Consider the following 20,002-nt stretch of genomic DNA (forward strand, 5'->3'; position numbering starts at 1 on the left):
TTCCCTACATGCAGTCTCCAGGTTCTGTCTGTCCCTGGAGCCACCAAAGCTGCCTGGGAGAAGAAGAAGACATAACCACATCTCTGTCGATTACATCTCTGTTGATGACATCTCTGTTGACTGTATCACCTCTTTGCCTGGGGGAGCTCCTATTTTGAAAAAGGACCCTGGAGAGCCACACGGATGAGTCTGAAGTTAGAGCACCATGGTGGCACTTTGGGCACAGTGCCCCTTGCCTGGCGGCTTGCCCCATCTTGTAACTAGAACCTCATAGGAGCCCCATGAATCAGGCAGGCAGAGACTGGAGTTCCATTTTATGGATGTGGGGACTAAGGTCCACTGAGGACGGGAATGCATGGTGTCTGAGAGCTGGATGGTGACACAACCTTCCTTCAATCCAGACATGAGCTGTCTGTGTCCCTCTCCCATTCTCCGGCTCCCAGAGCTGGACCTTGTCCCTGAGCCACGAACTTCAGGTGATGGGGAGTTCATTGCTCTTCTAGGCAGCTTCCCCGTCTTTGGTTTACTCCAGTTACGAGCAAGATTTTTGTCCTAAGGGGGCAACATCTGCTTCCCAGGCCTCTGCCCTTCTGGTCACACTGAACATGTCTAACCCCTTTTCCCTCTGAATGCCCTTCACACCCAGTGAATCACACAGGACAAGATGACCTAAGAAACGCCAAGGGATGTAAATGCCAGCAAGTCAAAGTCATGTGATTTTCTAACCCTGATAAGTTAATCTCTTAGCCAGAGATAGGATTCCTTCCTGCCTAGATATATGGGATTTATGTTCTGTTTATGTTTCCTTTGGGAAGTAAAAGGTGCCTCAATTTTTACCACCAGTAGGCAAAGCCTTTGGTACAGTGTGACCCTAGCCACTCTTCCTGTGAGGGTTCAGGTTTCAGGTTCATTCCTAAAGTTTCCAGTGTGAGAGATTGAAGGGACTGGACCAAGCCAGGAGGCTTGGTGGTGGAGAACAGGTTGGGGGTGGTACTGAGAGAGTGGCAAGGGGCAGGTTGGAAAATCCACCCCCATGAGTTTGCTCAGGACAATGTGACTTGTATTTCATTTGGTTATTTGGTTAATTAAGTCATTCATCCTACTTTTATTGAGGGTTAAAATAGGCTCAGTTCTAGAAGTGAGGAAGGGAGATCCAGGCACTCAGAGTGCTCTGGAGTATGAAAGAGACAAAAATCTTAAGATAGAGCCATAGTCTATAAAGTTAATAACCTAGGGAAAGATTAGGAGCTCAATATGTCAGTCCAGTGATCGATCTATCTATCTATCTATCTATCTATCTATCTATCTATCTATCTATCTATCCTTCCACCCACCCACTCATCAATCCATATAACCATCCATCCATTTGTTCATCCATCCATTCATCCATCCATCCACCCATCAATCTATATAACCATCCCTCCATTTGTCTATCATCAATCCATCCATCTATGCATCCAACTACTCACTATCCATCAATCCATATAACCATCCATACATTTGTTCATCCATCCATCCACCCATCAATCTATATAACCATCCATCCATCCACTCACTACCCATCAGACCATATAACCATTCATCCATTTGTTCATCACCCATCTATCCGTCCATCCATCCATCTATCCATCCATCCATCCATCCATCCATCCATCCATCCACCCTTTTATTCAGTCATTTTTTCCAACCAGCCAGGCTTTGTTTGTACTCATGATATACCTATTTCAATAATACATATTCTTTTAGGAGAAGGGGGGATGAAAATGCCTGAGTCAAGCTCCCTGCCCTGAAGGAAGCTGGTGGTCTGTCCAAAGAGAGTTGCCCTAATCCTAAGGGACACCCTTTGGTCATTCAGTTAGGCGCCTGATGGGCTCTGGCTGCTGAGAGGGACAAATGGGTGTAGCAGTCTGAGTCCAGTTAGAGGATAGAAATCACACAGGAGCTCAAACGGGGGAAGTTTAACATGTAGAGTTATTAACTATGATAAAAGAGTCACTGCAAGACATAAGGAAACTCTATATGGTCCTCTAGGGCTGAGGGAGAGTACCCAAGGAAAGACAAACTCAGAAGGGCTTCAGGCCTCATTGGAGAAGACATTGCTCAGCCTGCTGGATAGCACAGATGTTGGCTGGTGTGGCCAGGCTGGAGATGACCTGAGCTGGCCTAGAGTTTCTGGGCAAACAACAGGCAACTAAGACCTTGGGAACCAGTGTGCAAGCAGCATGGGGGGACGAAAGAGGGGAGCACTGGGGTGTGACTTGCACATGGAACAGCTCAGGGTGTGGCTCTCTGGGCTACAGGTGACTGGATAGAGGTAACATGGGGCTACTTACAGAGGAGTCTGGGCACTGGCATGGGCAGGAGGCCTTCAGAGGGGCTGGGCCAGATGGGTGGGGGTATGGGGAGTAGCTCTGATTTCCGTTTGGAAGGGCTGGCCCCAGGCTGAAGCTGCAAGTTTGCAGAGGGATTGAGTTCTGGACCCATGGCTGGGACAGGCTTCACCTGCACACACTCACATAGCCAACCACAACCCACACTGGAAATTGCAGGAAGCCTCTTCCTCGTGCACTGCCCTCTCCTAAGAAAGGTTGACATCATGCTCACTGTAAAGGAGAAATGCTTAAATGAGTCCCATTGCTTATCATGGAACATACACTGAAAGGTGCTTTCAGAGCTGAGGGGCGGTAATAAATTGCTAACTGACACAATGGGGCAGAGGAGAAAAGGTCTGTGTTTTCCCAGCTCAGGTTCCTTTGCAAATCTCTCACTTGTCCACTTGCATGGCCCACTCTTCGCCCTGAATGTCTACCCTGCATATTTCCTTGCTAGGCTCTTTGCCCAACATGGGATGTCTTTACTGGAGCCTGCTACCCCCACACAGCAGCTCAGATGCAGTCTCCCCTGGCCACAGTGTGGGGTGACCTGCCTGCCTTGTTTCAGTCTCCAAACCCCTCCTCCCCAATCACTCTGATGCCCTTTGATTGCACACCATGGTTATTGGTGTCCATGGCTTCCTTCTCCACCACACCTCCCTGACCCCTCCCAGAGCCCAGCACACAAGTGCGTAATAAATGTGTGGCGAGTGAGCTGTTTGCACACATAGACAGTGGAGCTCTGGCCCAGGCTTGCCTCAACCCTAAGCCCTGGGCAGGCCATGTGGACAGCCCTATCCTCATAGGCAGGTGACGGCTGCTAGACTTGGAGTCAGTCCCCTGTGTTGGGTCCCCAGAGAGGGTCAGTGGGGAAGGGAAAAGATGACACTGAGCTTCAGGACCGGCCCGGTCTCCAATGTCTGAGAGTTAGAGGGAGGAAAGGAGGCTAGGGAAGGCTCCCTGGAGGAAGGATTCTCAGCTGCTGCTGGAAGCATGACTGAATTTAGAGCTGGAGGCAGGGAGGGTGTTATAAGGAACCAGGCAGGGCGATTCTGGGGCCCGGGAGAAGAGAGGAGCCCTGTTGGGTATGCCTTGGAAGGTGTTGGCCTGGGCTCTGGAGCCCTTGGATCCACATTCAACCCCCAGTTGTGCCATTCACTCGCTGTATGACCTTGAGCAAATGACTTGACCTCTCTGAGCCTTAGTTTCTCTAACTATAAAATGGAGAAAATTGCTGAAGCGCCCGCCTCGTAGGGTAGTTCTGAGGATTAAGTAGGTGAGTGTAAATAAACACTTAGCATGATGCCTGATACAGGGGGGATGCACAGTACATGGGTCCTACTGTTATTGGCAGCAGCATAGAGTTCTACTCCCTCATCCATCATAAAGAGGATTAAATCAAAGTGGCCCAGAGAGGTTGAGGGAGCTGCCCAAGGCCACACAGCTTGCAAGGGCAGTGGCTGGGACTGGGTCAGGTCCCTGAACCCATTCAAGGGGTTTCTCCTGTTTCTCCCGCCCCATGTCCTTTCTGCTCTCCACCCCAAATACGCTCCTTAATACCCAGATGGCCCTGGTGGGAGGCAGGGAGAGCCAGGAAACTGCAGTCAAGACACACCGGGGTGGATTTGTGGGCAGTAAGAGGATGTAAGTCCTGTCTGTCTGTCTGTCGGGGGCGGGTCAGCAGGGATAAGACGATGCTATCTGTGGACCTGGCTCCTGCAGCTCAGGGCTTGGATCAGGGTAGAGACCGTCTGGCCACCCTGGGTCCTGCTCTCACCCTTCCCGGCCTGGCTTCAGCCACGGCTTGTGACCTCAGGCAGGCCCTCACTCCCCTCGCCTCAGTGGCCCCACGTGCAAACGAGCACACGAGCACAGTGGCTTCCTCCATCTTCCTGGACCTGTGGAGTCCGTGTGGGGTGGGAAAGGAAAACCCCAGGCCCCCAGCAGCCTCCTGGGGACTGTTCCTCAAGCACAAAAGCCCTCAAGGGGCCTCCGAGCCAAGCCTCCCCAAGAAGCTCATGATGGGCAGAACAGAGGCTGAAAACCCCAGGCCGCCTGGTCCCAGCTCTGTGGCTGGCTCCCCTGTGCCTCTGAAGTCACCCCCGCATTCATTTCTCCCAGGTTTGGACCTTGAGAGAAAGCACCCCCTGACCTGGTACTGCATGATAGCATCTTCAGGGGGTCCCTTTGAAGACACCTCACTTGGCCATTAGCTCCTTGTGCCCGCTGTGAATGAACCTTGGGGGACACAAACCCCAGTGGGCTCAGCCAGCATCTCCTAAGCCTTGTGCACTTGCTGGCCCCTGTCTGAAACACCTTCGCTCCCGTCTTGCAGAGCTGTCTTTGCTCACCCCCCGGCATCAGCTCCAACAACCCTTGCTCATGGGTCTCCGGGTTCTGATGATCACCTTGTTCTTCCATCTCTGTCCCATCTCTCTGGTTTAGTGGCTTTCATCACCCTTGCCTCCCTTGGGAACAATAGGCTTTGCGGTTGTTGACTTGCACAGTGCCTGTCTCCCCCTTTGGCCACCAGAAACTCTCTCAGGGCAGGAAGCCCAATTGCCTGCTCACTGAGATAAACCCAGTGCCCTGCACAGGCGTGGCACGCAGTAGGTGCTCAATAAATGTTTCTTGAAGAAACAAATGCATGCCCTCTGTGTGCCCAGACTTGTGGGAGGTGCTGGGTCTAGGAGAGGGAACAGTGTGAGCACTGATGGCCATTTGCGCAGCCACATCCTGCCCCTGGTACCCGCTCTTATGCAGCCACCGGGATTCCCAGCCACTCTTGTCTTTCATGCTATTTACATTGGAACAGACTGAAACGTCACGTGAGCAATGGGGCTCCTGTTCTTCAAGCCTCTAGATAATTATCTGGGCCTTATTAAGCTCTTAATTATTCCAAGCCACCAATCAGGCTCCTGAATATAAGGGCTTCCTCAGCTCAGGGTCAGGAGGAAGGGGTCAGTCATCTGCAGAACTTCCCTGAGCTCAGCAAGGTAAGGACAGTCCCCTACCTGTGGAACTCTCCCCAGAGAGTGTCTTATCCAGCTTTGTCATTTTACAGATGAGAAAACTGAGGCCCAGAGAGGGGAAGAGACTTGCCTGAGGTCACACAGCAAATGGATGGCAGGGTCAGGGCTTGGATCTATGTCCTCACCTCCAACCAGTGCTCCCCACCTTACAGGTGACCACTGGGCATTGCAATTTTCTGATGCTGTAGGAGTTCGGAAAGATCAAGGAGACAGCAGATCAAATGGGTCTCCCTTGGGCTCCATCTGAGGCTGAAGGGAGACTAGGGAGGGGAACCCCAGGCTCTGCTTTGTAGGAGCTCAGAGCCGAGCTGGGCACCCAGGAGTGGGAGGGCATCTAGGAGTATGTGCCAGGCAGAGAAAGGGAGGAAGGGTCTTCTGGTGGGAGAAACCATGAGCAAAGGATGAGGGTGGTTGGGGGTAGCAGGAAACACTCATCACAGGTAGGGTGGATTATTTGCACGGTCAGGTTTAATTTGTGATTTTTGAGGACAGGGGCAGTAAGGGGTTGAGGGAGGCTTTGTGGTAGATAAGGCAAGGGCTGAAATTAGGACTTGAGGGTTGAGCTGGTGATAGATGGATGGAGGGAAGGCATTCTAAAAGGGAGGGACAGCTTAGGACATGCACATTCAGAAACAAAACCCTAGCATTAGCCATTTGTCCCAGAGACACCTGCATGACCATGTTACCTGAAGCCACTTATTATTCTGAGAGGGCAAAAAAAAAAAAAAAAAAAAAAACCCTGCGCCGAGTGACCATAACGCCTGGCATCAGTTCTGGCCTGGGTATGGGAGACTGGTGAGGCTCAGTCACCCCATCTGTGAGATGGGACTGGGGCTGGAGGAGACCTTCACCAAGCCCCTCCCAGCTCTGTTGCCTGGCTCAGAATTTCACAGCCCCTTTGGGGATGATTTTCAAAAAGATTTGACATGGGGTGTGCAGGGACATCAGCATATGTCATGGCACACACCTGTGCATTCACGGGGGTCGAGAAGCGCTACTGTGGATCATTTTAAACCCAGATATATCTTCCATGTAGTGAATATTGACTATTGACTTGAACGCTTCTTGATACTTAAGTTCCTTTTCATCCCTCAGGTCTCAGCCTAAATGTCTCCTCCGTAGAGAGTCTGTTCCTGACCCCTTTATCCCACATCCCACGCTATTGCTTCTCATTCCCCGCCGGACTTTAGGATTTAGGAGGAGCAGGGCTGTCTCTGCCACAGAGACAAAAAAGATAAGCCCAGTCTGCTTGGCACATAGAAGACACTCAATAGATGTGAGCCGAATGAATGAATGAGCGAATGAGTGAATGAGTGAATGAATGAATGAGTGAATGAGTGAATGAATGAATGAGTGAATGAGTGAATGAATGCAGGCATCGGCTCAGACTGGGAAGGCAGGCCCACGGTAAGGGCCCATCTTAGTTTGTGCATTAGGGGAGCCCTCAGTGACTTAGCCCGCTGAGAGCAAGAGAGTCCGGCCGGAACCTCCCCTCTCTGGGTGGAAACAGGCCCTGCTCCCAGGGGCCCTGCCTTCATTCTTTTCAGCCAAAGCTCAAAACTGAAATATACGCTTGGTCCCTGGTTGGGAGAGTTTCAGGTCTTGATAAGTAAGAGGGAGAGATTTCTATGGGCCCAAGGTTGGGATAGGACTTTCCTGGGAACCTGAAAAGGTCTGGGGTGGGAGGTCCTTACTCAGTTCACTGTTCACTGGCCATGATACCTAATGTCTGTGCCTCGGTTTCTCTATCAGGGAGGCGATGTCTCAAGGGGCCTTTCAGAGCTCATAGTTGAGCTTTCTGAGTTCCACATGGAAGTGAGCTGAGCTGGAAGAGGTCAGGGTGCGGCACTGGCTGTAGGATCAAGGTGGGAACACAGGACTCCCCACTCCTACAACATAGTGTGGGGCTCAGGGAAGGTCTGGAATTCTCTCTGTGGCTCCAGCATTGAGCTGCCCTTGAACCCATGAAAAACTGCAGTTGAACCTTCCTCTAACCCCATCTTGCAGGCTGGTCAGAACACATCATGCCCACGGGGAAACTGAGGCTTACAGAGGGAAATGAGCTACCTGGGCGTGGCTCCAGAGGCCCTGTGTTTAATCTGGGGGTTCCTCAATCCCTTGGGAGAGGGCAGTGCTTATGTTTGCTGAACTGGCTGGAGTCCAAAGCCTCTTGGACCCCAGAAACATCCAGGGGGCTCAATCTGCTCAGAGACAGGAGGTCCCCTAGGGAGCCAGGGTCTGGTCTGGTGGGCTGCACCCAATTCAGGCCCCTCGGCACAGGTGGCACCATGCTGCGGATCCTGTGCCTGGCACTCTGCAGCCTGCTGACCCACGTGCGAGCTGACCCTGGGGCACTGCTGCGGTTGGGCATGGACATCATGAATCGCGGTGAGATTGTGGGCCCGGGCGTGCGGCTGGGAGGCGGTGCTTGGGGTAGATGGTAGGTAGTCACTGCTCATGGTTGCACATCCTGGGGCATCCTGTGAGCTCAAAGTAAACTTATAAGCAAGAGTTATTATTATTCTCCCACTTTACAGAGGGGAGAAACCAAGGACCAGAGAAAATGGGATGATTTTCCCATGCTCCCTCTGCAAGTTAGAGGCAGAGCTGGAAATCCTGCTCCCTTGGAGTCTCTCCTTGGCCCTGATGGCAGGGGTGTTTAGCCACAAGTGGGCTGTGGGAGTGACAGACAAGGGTCAAATCCCAGCAACAACTTGCTGTGTGACCTCAGGCAAGTTGCTTGGCCTCTCTGTGTTGCTCTTTGTTCACCTGTAAAGGTGAAATGTAAAGAAATGTAAAATAGGGTGACCAGTCTGTCCCTAGCAGGACAGAATAAAATGTGAGATTAAAATCTCTTGGAGGAGACTTTAGTAAAATGTATTTTCCACCTCCACCTGCCACTCCACTAGCACAAGGGAAGGGGAGTCCCATCCAGGTACAAAAGGCTAATGACTGTTCTACCAACTCAGTGTTTGGCCCCTCTCTGGAATTAGCTTGTGGCCATAATGGAGGGGTTTCTGGTGGGGTGTTACTTGGGGTTGGGGCCTCTAGGTTTGGGGAATCAGAATTTCTCTGCTTCAGGCCCAAAATCTAAATTCAAGTCCCTGGAGGAGTGCCCTAATCACCTAGGCCTGGGAGTGGCTGGTCCACAGGACAAAATCAATACCCTAGGGTTCAAGAGCTTCACTTCATGCCCCCTGCAAACTGCTCCAGTTTCTCTGCCATGTCTGTCCTCACCCTCCAGCCATGCTGAATCTGTCCTCTTCCTCCCACTGTGCCATCTTCTTTCCCAACCACCTTTGCACTTTGCTGTGCCCTCTGCCCAGACTGATACCTTTTATCCCTTTGCTTCCTGCCGAAGATTACTATTCCCCCTTCAAGGACCAACTGATCTGTCGCTTCCTCCTGGAAGCCTTCCCCAGCTCTTCTCTTCCTGCCTAAATTCTCGTGTGGCTCCTACAGCTTGTTACTGTCGTTCCTGGTGACTCCATCTTCCCCCATGAGGCTGGGGCGCGTTGGGACTCATCTCTGGGTCTCTGCCATCGTCCAGCCCAGGGTGGGGCACAATGACTGTGAGTGGCCTGGGATGCCTGAGAGACTGGCCCAGGGATAATCTCTCCAACTAAGTGTCTCCACTCCAGAGGTCCAGAGCGCCATGGATGAGAGTCATATCCTGGAGAAGATGGCAGCTGAGGCAGGCAAGAAACAGCCAGGGATGAAGCCTATCAAGGGCATCACCAAGTAAGTTGGGAGTGAGGGGAGCTGGAGGGTGGTGGTTAGGGCAGAGGGTGGTGGGGAATGCTGTGCCCAAGATCTCAGGAGGCCAGGTGAGGGAGCTGGTGAGGGACGTGGGGTCTCTTCCCTGCCTTGTGCTGTCTTGCTGTGTGGCCTTGGGTAGGTCGCTGCTCCTGCCTGTGCCTGGACCTCCTCAGCCATTCACTGGGGAAAATTTCTGCCCTGTAGTGAGCAGGGTAATTTTGAGGAGGAAATGAGGTTGGAATGTCAAATTTCAACTCTGCATGCAACATGAGCTCACTGAATGTACATGAAATTAAATGAAAACGTCCTCAAATGGTAGAGCTGGAAAGGTGTCAACAATCATCTAATGACAAGAGGAAATTGGTTCCTCTGCCAGTGCCATGAGGGATTGATCAGTAGGGGCTGCCTGAAACGATGCACATGGGAGGGCTCTGAGGCACTATCTGCACTCTGCACACAGCACCTAGCAGGAACTAGGACTGTGATCAACCAGCAATGTCTGCCAAGAGCTCAGAATGGGCAAGTTGGGGTATGTGTGCTACATATTTTGTTACCCTGGATCTCAACTGGTGGTTCTCAACCAGGGGTGATTTTGCCTCCAATAGGACATTTGACAATGTCCAGAGACATTTTTGGTTGTCACAAGTTGTGGGGACTGGGGGAATGCTACTGGCATTTAGTGTGCTGAGGTCAGAGATGCTATTAGACATCCAATAATGAACAAATCAGCCTCATGACAAAGAATTATCCTGCCCAAAACGTGGATAGTGCCACTTTTGAGAAACCCTGATCTAAGCAAACCTCCCATTTTGTTGATGGGGAAATTGAGGCCCACATAAGGAAATGACACAGCCCAAGGTCACACAGAGTCAGCCATGTGTCCCACCTCCCATATAATGAGTGCTTTCTATATACAAATTGACTCATGTCCAGCCTTTTGTTTGCATTTCATAATGGCCCCATGAGGCAGGCTTACCCCCGTGACATGGGATGGGGGGCTGGGGTTATGGAAAGACCTCCCAGTAAAGTGGTGGAGAAGTGGGTGGAGGTCCTGGGTCTTGCCTGCTCAGATCTTACTGGTGTGGCTGCCCGTCCCTCCCAGTTTGAAGGTGAAGGATGTCCAGCTGCCCGTCATCACACTGAACTTTGTACCTGGAGTGGGCATCTTCCAATGTGTGTCCACAGGCATGACCATCACTGGCAAGAGGTGAGTGTGGCAGGGGAGGGGCAGCGGGGAGGAGAACAGCCTTCCTGTCTCATCCTTACATGCACATTTATTGAGTGCCTACTGTGTACCATCTGAGTGTTGTAATCTGGGATGATGTAGACTTGGTCCCTACCTTTGTCAGGAACCAAACCTAAGCACAATCACAGACTGAGTGACTGGTCTAGGGCAGAAGAAGCATTGAGCAGTGGTGGGGGATGGTCAGAAAATGTTTTGGGGAGGCAATGACAGCAAAGCAGAATTTAAAGGATGTGTAGGGGTTCACCGAAACAAGCAGGGAGGGAGAAAAGCTGGTTGTGTGACCTGGGGCAGGTCCCAGCCCCTTTTCTGTCTTGTAGGAGTGGTCTCCTACCCTTTCCCCCTCTCAGCTGCTGAGATTGTGAGCAAAGAGAAGGCAGGGAGAGTGGACACCATGGCAGAGATGCCCATGGTGCCTGCCTGCTCTGTCCTCCAGCTTCATGGGAGGGAACATGGAGATCATTGTGGCCCTGAACATCACAGCCACCAACCAGCTTCTGCGGGATGAGGAGACTGGCCTCCCTGTGTTCAAGAGTGAGGGCTGTGAGGTCATCCTGGTCAACGTGAAGACCAACCTGCCTAGCAAGTGAGGGGCTCTGTGGTTGGGGAGGAAGGCTGGTCCATATTGCTATACCCCCCAGTATATCACTTCCTGAGCCATGGAGCCTCCTTAACCATGCCCCTTCATATCCTGTGCCTAAACTCCTGCCCTGATGCACCTGCTCACCTATCCTTGTTGCCTGTGTCCATCTAGCATGCTGCCCAAGGTGGTCAACAAGTTCCTGGACAGCACACTGCACAAGGTCCTCCCTGGGCTGGTGAGTGGCCCAGAGAAAGCCACCACCCCTCGTTGCTGGGACTGCCTAGGCAAGGGCTGGCAAATGCATTTCATGTTTGGTGCTGACCCTGATTGGCTGATAGTGGCTGGGAAGTGTTCTGAGACTGTGGCTGGCTCAGTGGAAGAAAGTGCCACAATCATCTAGTGATGTCTGCCATGAACAGGGGAGGAGAAAATGACAGCCTGCATGCACAGCTTGCCAACCCTGCTTTGATGTCCAGTCCCTGGGAAAGAGTCCCTGCTAATTTTTGCAGACTTTGATTTGGTCAACAGATCTGCACTCTAGTCTGGGCTCTGCCATTGACTTTCTGTGGGACTTGGGACCTCAGTTTTCTCACCAGTCCCTATCCCACCAGGGCTCTTGGGATGCCCCATGGAGTACCATTCAGCTGTGTGGAGGCTCTCCATGCAGGGACCCTCTCAGCCTAGTGCCTTCTCTGCTTCCAGATGTGTCCTGCCATCGATGTGGTCCTGGTGTATGTGAACAGGAAGTGGACCAACCTCAGTGGTGAGTGTAGCCCTGCTCACACCTTGCCCCTACCTGAGGACATCAGGATAGATGGCTTTGATGTCCCATTCCCCATCCGAGTGCCTGCTTCCAGCCCAGTCTTAGGACTAGAGGAGGCTTGAGGTCATGATGTTCAACCCCCCACTGTCCCAATGGGAAGCCTGAAGTCCTCAGGGAATCTGGGTTCCTTTTCTCTCATCTCCCTATCCAATATTGCATCCCAAGCTCCACAAGACTCCAGAGACAGCAGCCCTTCTCTGCTCATCCACAAGCCTCATGCCTATATAGTAATGCCGCTGGTGGTAATGCCTGAATCACCTTTGCTGAGGGGATATACTGCCTCCATCATTTTGGGGTCCCAATGTGGGAGAGAGGAAACCTCCGTGACTGGGACTGAAGAAAACTCATTCATGTCCCCAGCAGTGTGGACTGGGAAAAGTCACTTCACTCTTCTCAGCCTCAGTTTGCTCAGCTGTGAAATAGAGCTGAAAATCCTGACCATGCCAGTCTGTTGCAAGGTCCAAGCAGTGACGGCCCTTGGTGAACTCTCAAGCTCTGTGCTGGCTGAGTGATGTGATTTTCCAGGCCAGGCACCATGGCCTCCATTCTACAGATGAAGTTACAGAGGCCCAGAGGTGCTAAGCAATTTGCCTTGAGTCACATGGAGGGAGAGGCGTAGGTAGCCGCTGGCTGGTGCCAGCTTCTCTGGGCTGTTCCTGGGGTTGGTGCCTCTTTTAGTGGAACCTCCTTTTCACACAGACCCCATGCCCGTGGGCCAGATGGGCACCATCAGATATGTCCTGACATCCACACCGGCCACCACAGCCAGCTACATCCAACTGGACTTCAGTGTAAGGGACAGGGGCCACCTGGGGTCTCAGGCTCACTGGTCTGGGTAGTGGGTGCTGCTTCTGCCAGGACAGGTGGCTGGACTAGGGCTGTGGAGGGAGGGAGGCCCCTCAAGCCCTGGAGGTCAATGCCATGAGTGTGTTTGTGGGCCCTGGGCCTCTCCCTCTTTCTGCTCTACATGTGAACCTTCAGTGCCCCAGCTGGCTTCTGAGCCTGCTGACTTCACACTCATGTTGCCCGCTAGGCTGTTTGCTTTTCCTAGTGAGTGGCTCACCCAGTTGTACCCTGCCATTGTACAGATGGGAACACTGAGGCCTAGCGGGAGGGTAGGACTGGGCTAGGGTTCTGCAGCGAGTTGGTGTCAGAATTGGGCCCTCACCCAGATCTCCAGAGCTCCAGGTGAAGGGGTGAGATGCATCTTCCAGGAATGCGAAGTAAAATGCTAAGACATCACCTCCCTGTGAAGTCTTCCTCCAGCAGGGTCCTTACATGCTCCGTGTCCATTTCCGCCTGCCTCTTTCTTTTGAGAACAAGGCAGAAATCATGTTCTGAATAAATGAAGGCCCCAACCACTCAGAGCAACTGAGGCTACCAAAGCAGTGCTAGGAGAAAGTGCCAGTGGTTTAGTGACGGACTCCCTTATCCTCCCAGGCCTCAGTCTACCCACCTGTACACTGGGAGGGTTGGCCCACTGTAGCCTGTTGTGGTTCTATTAAAAACATTTATTGATTTGCTGACTTTGGGTTTGGCTGGAGCCCCATTTTCTCAGAGGACTGAGACACTCCTGGCCACCATCCCTCTTGGCCAAGGCTGAGTGTCTCTCTCCCGCTGCCCCACAGCCTGTGGTGCAGCAGCAAAACAGCAAACCCATCAAGCTTGCTGATGCCGGGGAGGCCCTCGTGTTCCCCAAGGGTCATGCTGAAGGTTCGTCGCAGCTGCTGCTCCCAGACACCCTCCTTTCCGCAGAGCTTGCCCTTCTGCAGAAGTCCTTTCATGTGAACGTCCAGGATACGATGGTGAGCTGTCCAGTTCCCCATCCCATCTGCCTCTGTCCATTACAATGCAGTCCCTGCCTAGTTTTTCTATTATGAAAATTATCCTGGCCTTGTGGGCAACACTAGGACTGGAAGATGCAGGACTGATTTGAGTTTCTCTCAGCAGTTCATCTCACTACCCACCATCCCTCTGTCCATATAACTACCATCTACTCATCTGTATATCCATCTGTCCGTACAACCAACCATTTATCAACCTGCATCTCTAATATCTTGGCCATCCATCCACCAGTATCAAAGTCTGATACTGTTGAATGAATGAATGTATGTACCTGCCTTTTACCACCCAGACACCACTACATCCACCCAACTTTACGTTATCCATCCTCCTACTCATCCACTCATTCAGCCATCCATCTATCCAACCATCCACCCACCTGTCCATTCTTTCCCCACTGATCTATCCATTCATCTTCCCAACCATCTGTTTACCATTCATCTATGTACCTTCTCATCCATCCTCCCACCCATCAGTCCATTCATCTATTTTCTCATCCATTTATCATTCTACTCCACCATCTTCCCATCCACCTATCCTCCTATCCACCATTCCTTTCATTCATCCACCACCCATCTTTCCATCCACACATCATCCATCCATGTATTCTCCCCTAGATTTCCACCTACCCATCCATCCATTCATCATCCTCCCACCCATTTACCCACTTATCTGTTTATCCATTTCCCCATTCATCTGTCTATTCATCTCCAAATAGATCTACCCATCCCCTTTACCCATCACATCTACCACTCTCCCATCTATCTTCCTGCATTTTCATTCAACAACATTTTCTCAGCATTTGACCTTGTGCTAAGAGTTATGAGCACTGAAATGTGTAAGTCATCACCTGGGCTACCCAGAAAGCACAATATTTAGTTAAACCCAGAGTGGTAAGTATTGTGATGAAGGGAGCCTCAAAGGGTACACCTTATTACGTCAGTGGAGATGTTTGTTAGGATGGGCCAGGGAGGACTCCAGCAACCCTAACCTTGACTTTTATTTTGTAGATTGGTGAGCTGCCCCCACAAACCACCGAGACACTGGCTGGCTTCATTCCTGAAGTGAGTGCCCCACCTCCCCATCACCACTGCACCCTGTCCTGCCCTATTGTCCTCCAGTCTGTCCTCCAGTGGGACTTGGGAGACAGCTTCTCACGCCACATGTTCCTTGTCCAACGTTGAAACATCTTTTCTTCTTCATAAAGTACTTTTTGAGTCCAACGTAGAAAACAGCTCTACTTTTGTGCATTGTACTTTCTATGTCCATTAGAGAATAGCCAGATTGTGTATTTTGTTTCTTTTATTTCCTGATAGACACATCCTGGCCTTTGCATGTTGTACTTCCTGTGTCCAAGGTAGAAATTACCTATGTCTTGAGGGAGCCCTTATTTCAACTGAAGCCACCAGTCTAAGGACTGGCCCTGAGTGAAGTGTTCTGGTTTCTGTAGGTGTCTGTAGCTTATCCCAAGTCAACGCCCTTGACAACCCAGATCAAGATAAAGAAGCCTCCCAAGGTCACAATGAAGACAGGCAAGAGCCTGCTACACTTCCACGGCACCCTGGAGATGTTCGCAGCTTGGCAGAGGGGCAAGGCTCCAATGTCCCTCTTTCTCCTAGAAGTGGTGAGGGAAATCATTCCCTTCCCCGTTTATTCCCAACCGCTTGGATATTCAAGGCTGGAGGATGGGATTTTTAGTTGATAGCCAAGTCATGGATCAGAGGGTTCTCGGTTAGTTTTGATTATGTCTGATCCTTGACTCTGCCATTGAACCTTTGAATGGCTGGAAAGCCCAGCAAATGGAGGATCAGTGGCTTAGTCCTTCCTTTCTCTTTCCTCCCTGCAACATTCTTCAGCAACTACAAAGGCAGTGAAGGGTGCACTGAAGGGACTATGGGTGCCTAGGGAGATCCCAAATCCAATTTGGGGAAATCACAAAGGGCTTCCAAGAGGAGGTGATAGCTGAGCTATGTTTTGAAGGTTGAGTAGGAGCTTGCCAGAGAAGGGTTGGGGACAAAGAGTCTTACCAGGGAAACTGGGGACAGAGGACACCCCAGGCAGAGTTTCCAGCATGTGCAAAGACCCGGATCAATAGTATGATGTGTGCAGGGACCTACTGACGGTGCCAGGTATTTTGGGGGGTGCTGCCCTGGCTCAGGACAAGGAGGGATGAGAAGCCTGGGCTGGGGCTATGGGGAGATGGCTGGGTTCAGTTCCTGAGGACGGACAGAGAGAAGATCCCCTGCTTTGTCTTGGCAGTTGTGGTGGTGCTGGGAGGGTGATCATCTCTGGCTTTGCCAGCCCTGATGGTGGGGAACACACTGCCTTTTCCCTGCTTCCTCCCCACCATGTCAGCACTTCAATCTGAAAGTCCAGTACTCAGTGCGTGAGAACCGGCTGCAGATGGCCACCTCTTTGGACAGGTAGGACCCTGCTGCCCCATGCTGGCATCCCTGTTACCTTCACATTTGGCCTTCTGCTCCAGCACACCCCACACTACCGGGCTGATCCACCCAGCACACCCCCAACTACGAGGCTGCTCTAGTTACTCTTCCTGCTCTAGAACCCTCAATGGCTCCCCATTGTCTGCATAATCTTTTCTCAAATCTTAGCCTGGTACTCAAGGCCCTTCTCAGTTCTTTCGCCTCTACCCTCACTCTTCCCCTAGGCTCTTTTACAGTGAATCTGGTCATCACGCCCCCTTTTCCATCAATAAGCCTTTACCCATACCATTCCAATGTCACCTGAGAGTCAGGGTCCAGCTCAAATGCCACCTCCTCCACAAAGCCTTTCCTTATACTAATAGCAGCTAACATTTATTTACGGAGCTCTCTCTACATGTGAGGCACTGGCTGCATACATTATATTCATTATCCTATTTTATTCTTATGCTTTGGGAGGAGGGTACTACAAACATCTTAGCTTAACATTCAGTCCCTATTAATTCTTGTACTTGCCTTAATAATGAAGCACCTCAGGATTCATTCTGTCGGGATTCTTTCAGTTGCAAGAGAGAGAATTCCAACTTTAACTGGCTTAAGCCCCAAAGGGAATCCCTGGCTCATATAATTGAAAACTTTAGGGGTAGTTCTTTCTTTTTTCTTTTTTTCTTTTGAGACGGAGTCTCGCTGTGTCGTCCAGGCTGGAGTGCAGTGGTGCAGTCTCGGCTCACTGCAAGCTCCACCTCCCAGTTCACGCCATTCTCCTGCCTCAGCCTCCAGAGTAGCTGGGACTACAAGCGTCCGTCGCCACACCCGGCTAATTTTTTGTATTTTTAGTAGAGACAGGGTTTCACCATGTTAGCCAGGATGGTCTCGATCTCCTGACCTCATGATCCGCCCACCTCAGCCTCCCAAAGCACTGGCATTACAGGCATGAGCCACCGTGCCTGGCCTAACCTTAGGGGTAGGTCTGCCTTCAGGTGTGGTTGGATCCAGGCACACAAACAAACTCCTCGATAATCTATCTCCCTCTTCCTCTTGACTTTGCTACCCACTCTGTTGGCTAAATTCACAAGCACTTCTCCCCTCAGGGTGGCAGAGTGACCCTGGCAAGCGAAGCCTCTTGTCCAGTGGTTCTGACAAAATTACCAAGGCTTGGATGTAGTTTGGGTCACATGACCAACTCTAAGCCAGTCACTTGACTGAGAGATGGAATATGCTCTGATTGGCCAGACCTGGGTCATAGACTCACCCGAGGGACTTTGGGTTCAGTCCATCTGAATGACTTGGAATCAGAGTGGAAAATGGAGGATGTGTTACTGGAATACAGAACAGAAGGACAGAGCCACCAGATGGTCATCACATGGCCTGTTCTGGTGCCAACATATGTTAGTGCCTCCTGGAGATTGTGCAGGGGAGGGGGTCAGGGGAAGGGCTCCTGCTCTGTGTCCTGCAAGGACCTGAGACTGCCCAGTTGGGCTGTAAACTTCTGCATAGCTGGCCTTGGGCAGGAGCAATAGACACAAATGGGGGTCCCAGAGGGAAGAGTCAGGACCAGTCTACCGGTTTGAGCTTTGAGAAATCATGTGCTGTAATGAAAGGTGGTGAGTGTCCCATCACAGGCAGCAAGCAAGCAGACTCAGGAGCACCTGGTCTGAAGACTGTAGAGGGAACTCCTGCATCAGGGAGGCATTGGGGTGCTTGGGACCCCCTTCTCCAGGGCCAGGGCCACTGGCTCTGACAGTTCTTTCCCCTCCCCACCTGGCTTGCTTCCCCACTCCCCCACAGATTACTGAGCTTGTCCCGGAAGTCCTCATCGATTGGCAACTTCAATGTAAGTGTCCCAAGTGCTCTTGCCTGGTCCAGCGTGAGGACAAGACTGGGCCTATTCTCCCTTGGAACTGCAGGGCCGAGGCCCTGAAATGGAGGCAGATGAACAGAGCAAGGCCACTGTGAGGCCTGGCGCACCTGACTTGCCATGTGAGCTCAGGAAAGTCCCTTAGCCTCTCTGAATCCCTGTTTCCTTTTCTGGATAGAATCTGGACATCTCCCTGGATTGGTTTTAAAAACATTGTCATGAACAGTGGCAGCCTGGGTTGGCCTTGGTTGGCCAAGCTGTTATTTTTATTAGTCTCTGTAGCCTCAGGGCCCAACACAGAACCTGACGCCAGTAGGTGCCAACACCGCCATCACTTACTCTGCAATCGTATGCTTTATCCAACCTCTTTTAATCCTCATGGAAACCCTCACCTGGGAGCAGGTGTGATTACAGTTCACTTTCAAAGATGGGGAAACTCAGCTATAGAGAGGTGGTAAGTGAGTGACTCATCAAAGCTACTGAGTTTCTATAGGATCAGGAGTGGGGTCCACAAAGCCACCTCTTGTATCCTGAGGTTTCCTGTTCCTGCACCATGGGCCAAAGCCCCACATGTCATAGGTACTAAGCAGAGGTGATGGGCATGGGTCTACAGTTCAAACAGAGCCAAGGCCAGGCCCAGTTTTGATGCCAGCTGGACAAACCATTTGGTGTCTAATATTCACTTCTGTGGTCCCCAGGCCTAGCCAGAGGGGACCGAAAAGATCTGTTGAATGCTATTGGACTGAATGGAATGTGGATATTTTCTCTTTCTTCCTCTCTCCAGGAGAAGGAGTTAACTGGCTTCATCACCGACTATCTCGAAGAAGCCTACATCCCAGTTGTCAATGGTGAGGGCTCCAAAAGGCTTTGGACCATGGTGCCAAGAAGCACTTTAAGCAAGAAGGGATGCCACCTGGGTGGTCTCAAAGCCCTATCACTGGATCCAGATGGGGGAAGCTAAAAGGGGATAGAAGATAATTGCTGAATCTTTGAAGTGAATATAGTCTTAATGTCACCTGTCTGAAGACAAATGTCTCTCCCACAATTTGGGCTCTGACGCGGCCCCGTATCATAACCCTACATCTTGACCTGGGATGTAAATACATGGCAAATCAGGCTTATTAGCTCTTTGCCTGTACAGCTGGCAGGCATCATGAATCAATCACTGCACTATTTTCCACTATCCCTACCCCAGGCTGCCACTCTTTAATCAACTGCACAGCAGTCAGACTGATATGACTCTTACTCTATTTCTCAGATGTGCTCCAAGTGGGGCTCCCGCTCCCGGACTTTCTGGCCATGAATTACAACCTGGCTGAGCTGGATGTAGTGGAGGTGAGAGGAGGGGCTGGGGAAGGTCATGTCAATCAACACTGTCAGCCAATGAGTGATGAGCAAGAGGCTACCTCTCTCAAACTGGAAGGGGTAGAGCCTGGGAGGGCAGGTGGCCATCAGTATAATCCTGCCCTTTAAAACCTAGAACCCTCCTTGACCAGGGATTCCATAGAAGGATACTTGGACTCTGCTACTTTCTTGTTCTGCCATCTTGGGCCAATTACTTCACCTCTCTCTGTGTCTCCATTTTCCGGTGCTTAAAATGGAGATGATAATACAGATATTGTCCTCATAGAGCTTTTATTATGCTTCATTGAGATAATTTACCTAAAGGCACATAGTAAGTACTCAATAAATATTAGCTTTGCATTGCATGCCAGCCTTTGAGCTTGGAGTGGTAAATGTACATTTTTCTTATTTGATCTCTCTGCTCTGGGAGGTGGGGGTGCTTGTCCTTACTTAACAGTTGAGAAAATTGAGAGTAAGAGAGGTGAAGAGACCTCCCCAGGGTCACAAGGGAAGTCTACTTCAACCTTTGCTTAAACGCCACACTGGTTTCCATGTCCTGGCAAGAGGCCCAGTTCCATTCCATCCCTGGGCCTAGGTGGTCCCTGGTCATTGCTCGCCTACCCCTTTGCCTTTTGTCAGAATGCCCTGATGCTGGACTTGAAGCTTGGCTGACCATGGCAGGACTTCCCTGCCAGCTGCCTGCTT

General features: G+C 51.2%; 1 protein-coding gene across 1 annotated transcript; it reads left to right on the forward strand.

The window, feature by feature from the left end:
* The first annotated feature begins 2,477 nt into the window (after positions 1 to 2,477).
* On the forward strand, positions 2,478 to 19,448 carry BPIFB6 (BPI fold containing family B member 6). Its single transcript, XM_021921132.2, has 14 exons — positions 2,478 to 7,789; positions 9,046 to 9,145; positions 10,266 to 10,370; positions 10,843 to 10,992; positions 11,161 to 11,224; positions 11,692 to 11,752; positions 12,512 to 12,603; positions 13,441 to 13,617; positions 14,665 to 14,718; positions 15,105 to 15,278; positions 16,010 to 16,077; positions 17,884 to 17,929; positions 18,738 to 18,801; positions 19,212 to 19,448. The coding sequence occupies exons 1-14, from the start codon at positions 7,429 to 7,431 to the stop codon at positions 19,424 to 19,426; spliced, it is 1,731 nt and encodes a 576-aa protein (XP_021776824.2). The 5' UTR covers positions 2,478 to 7,428; the 3' UTR covers positions 19,427 to 19,448.
* The last annotated feature ends 554 nt before the right edge of the window (positions 19,449 to 20,002 follow it).

The sequence above is a fragment of the Papio anubis genome, chromosome 16 (genome assembly GCF_008728515.1).
Source record: "Papio anubis isolate 15944 chromosome 16, Panubis1.0, whole genome shotgun sequence".
Classification (NCBI taxonomy): Eukaryota; Metazoa; Chordata; class Mammalia; order Primates; family Cercopithecidae; genus Papio; species Papio anubis.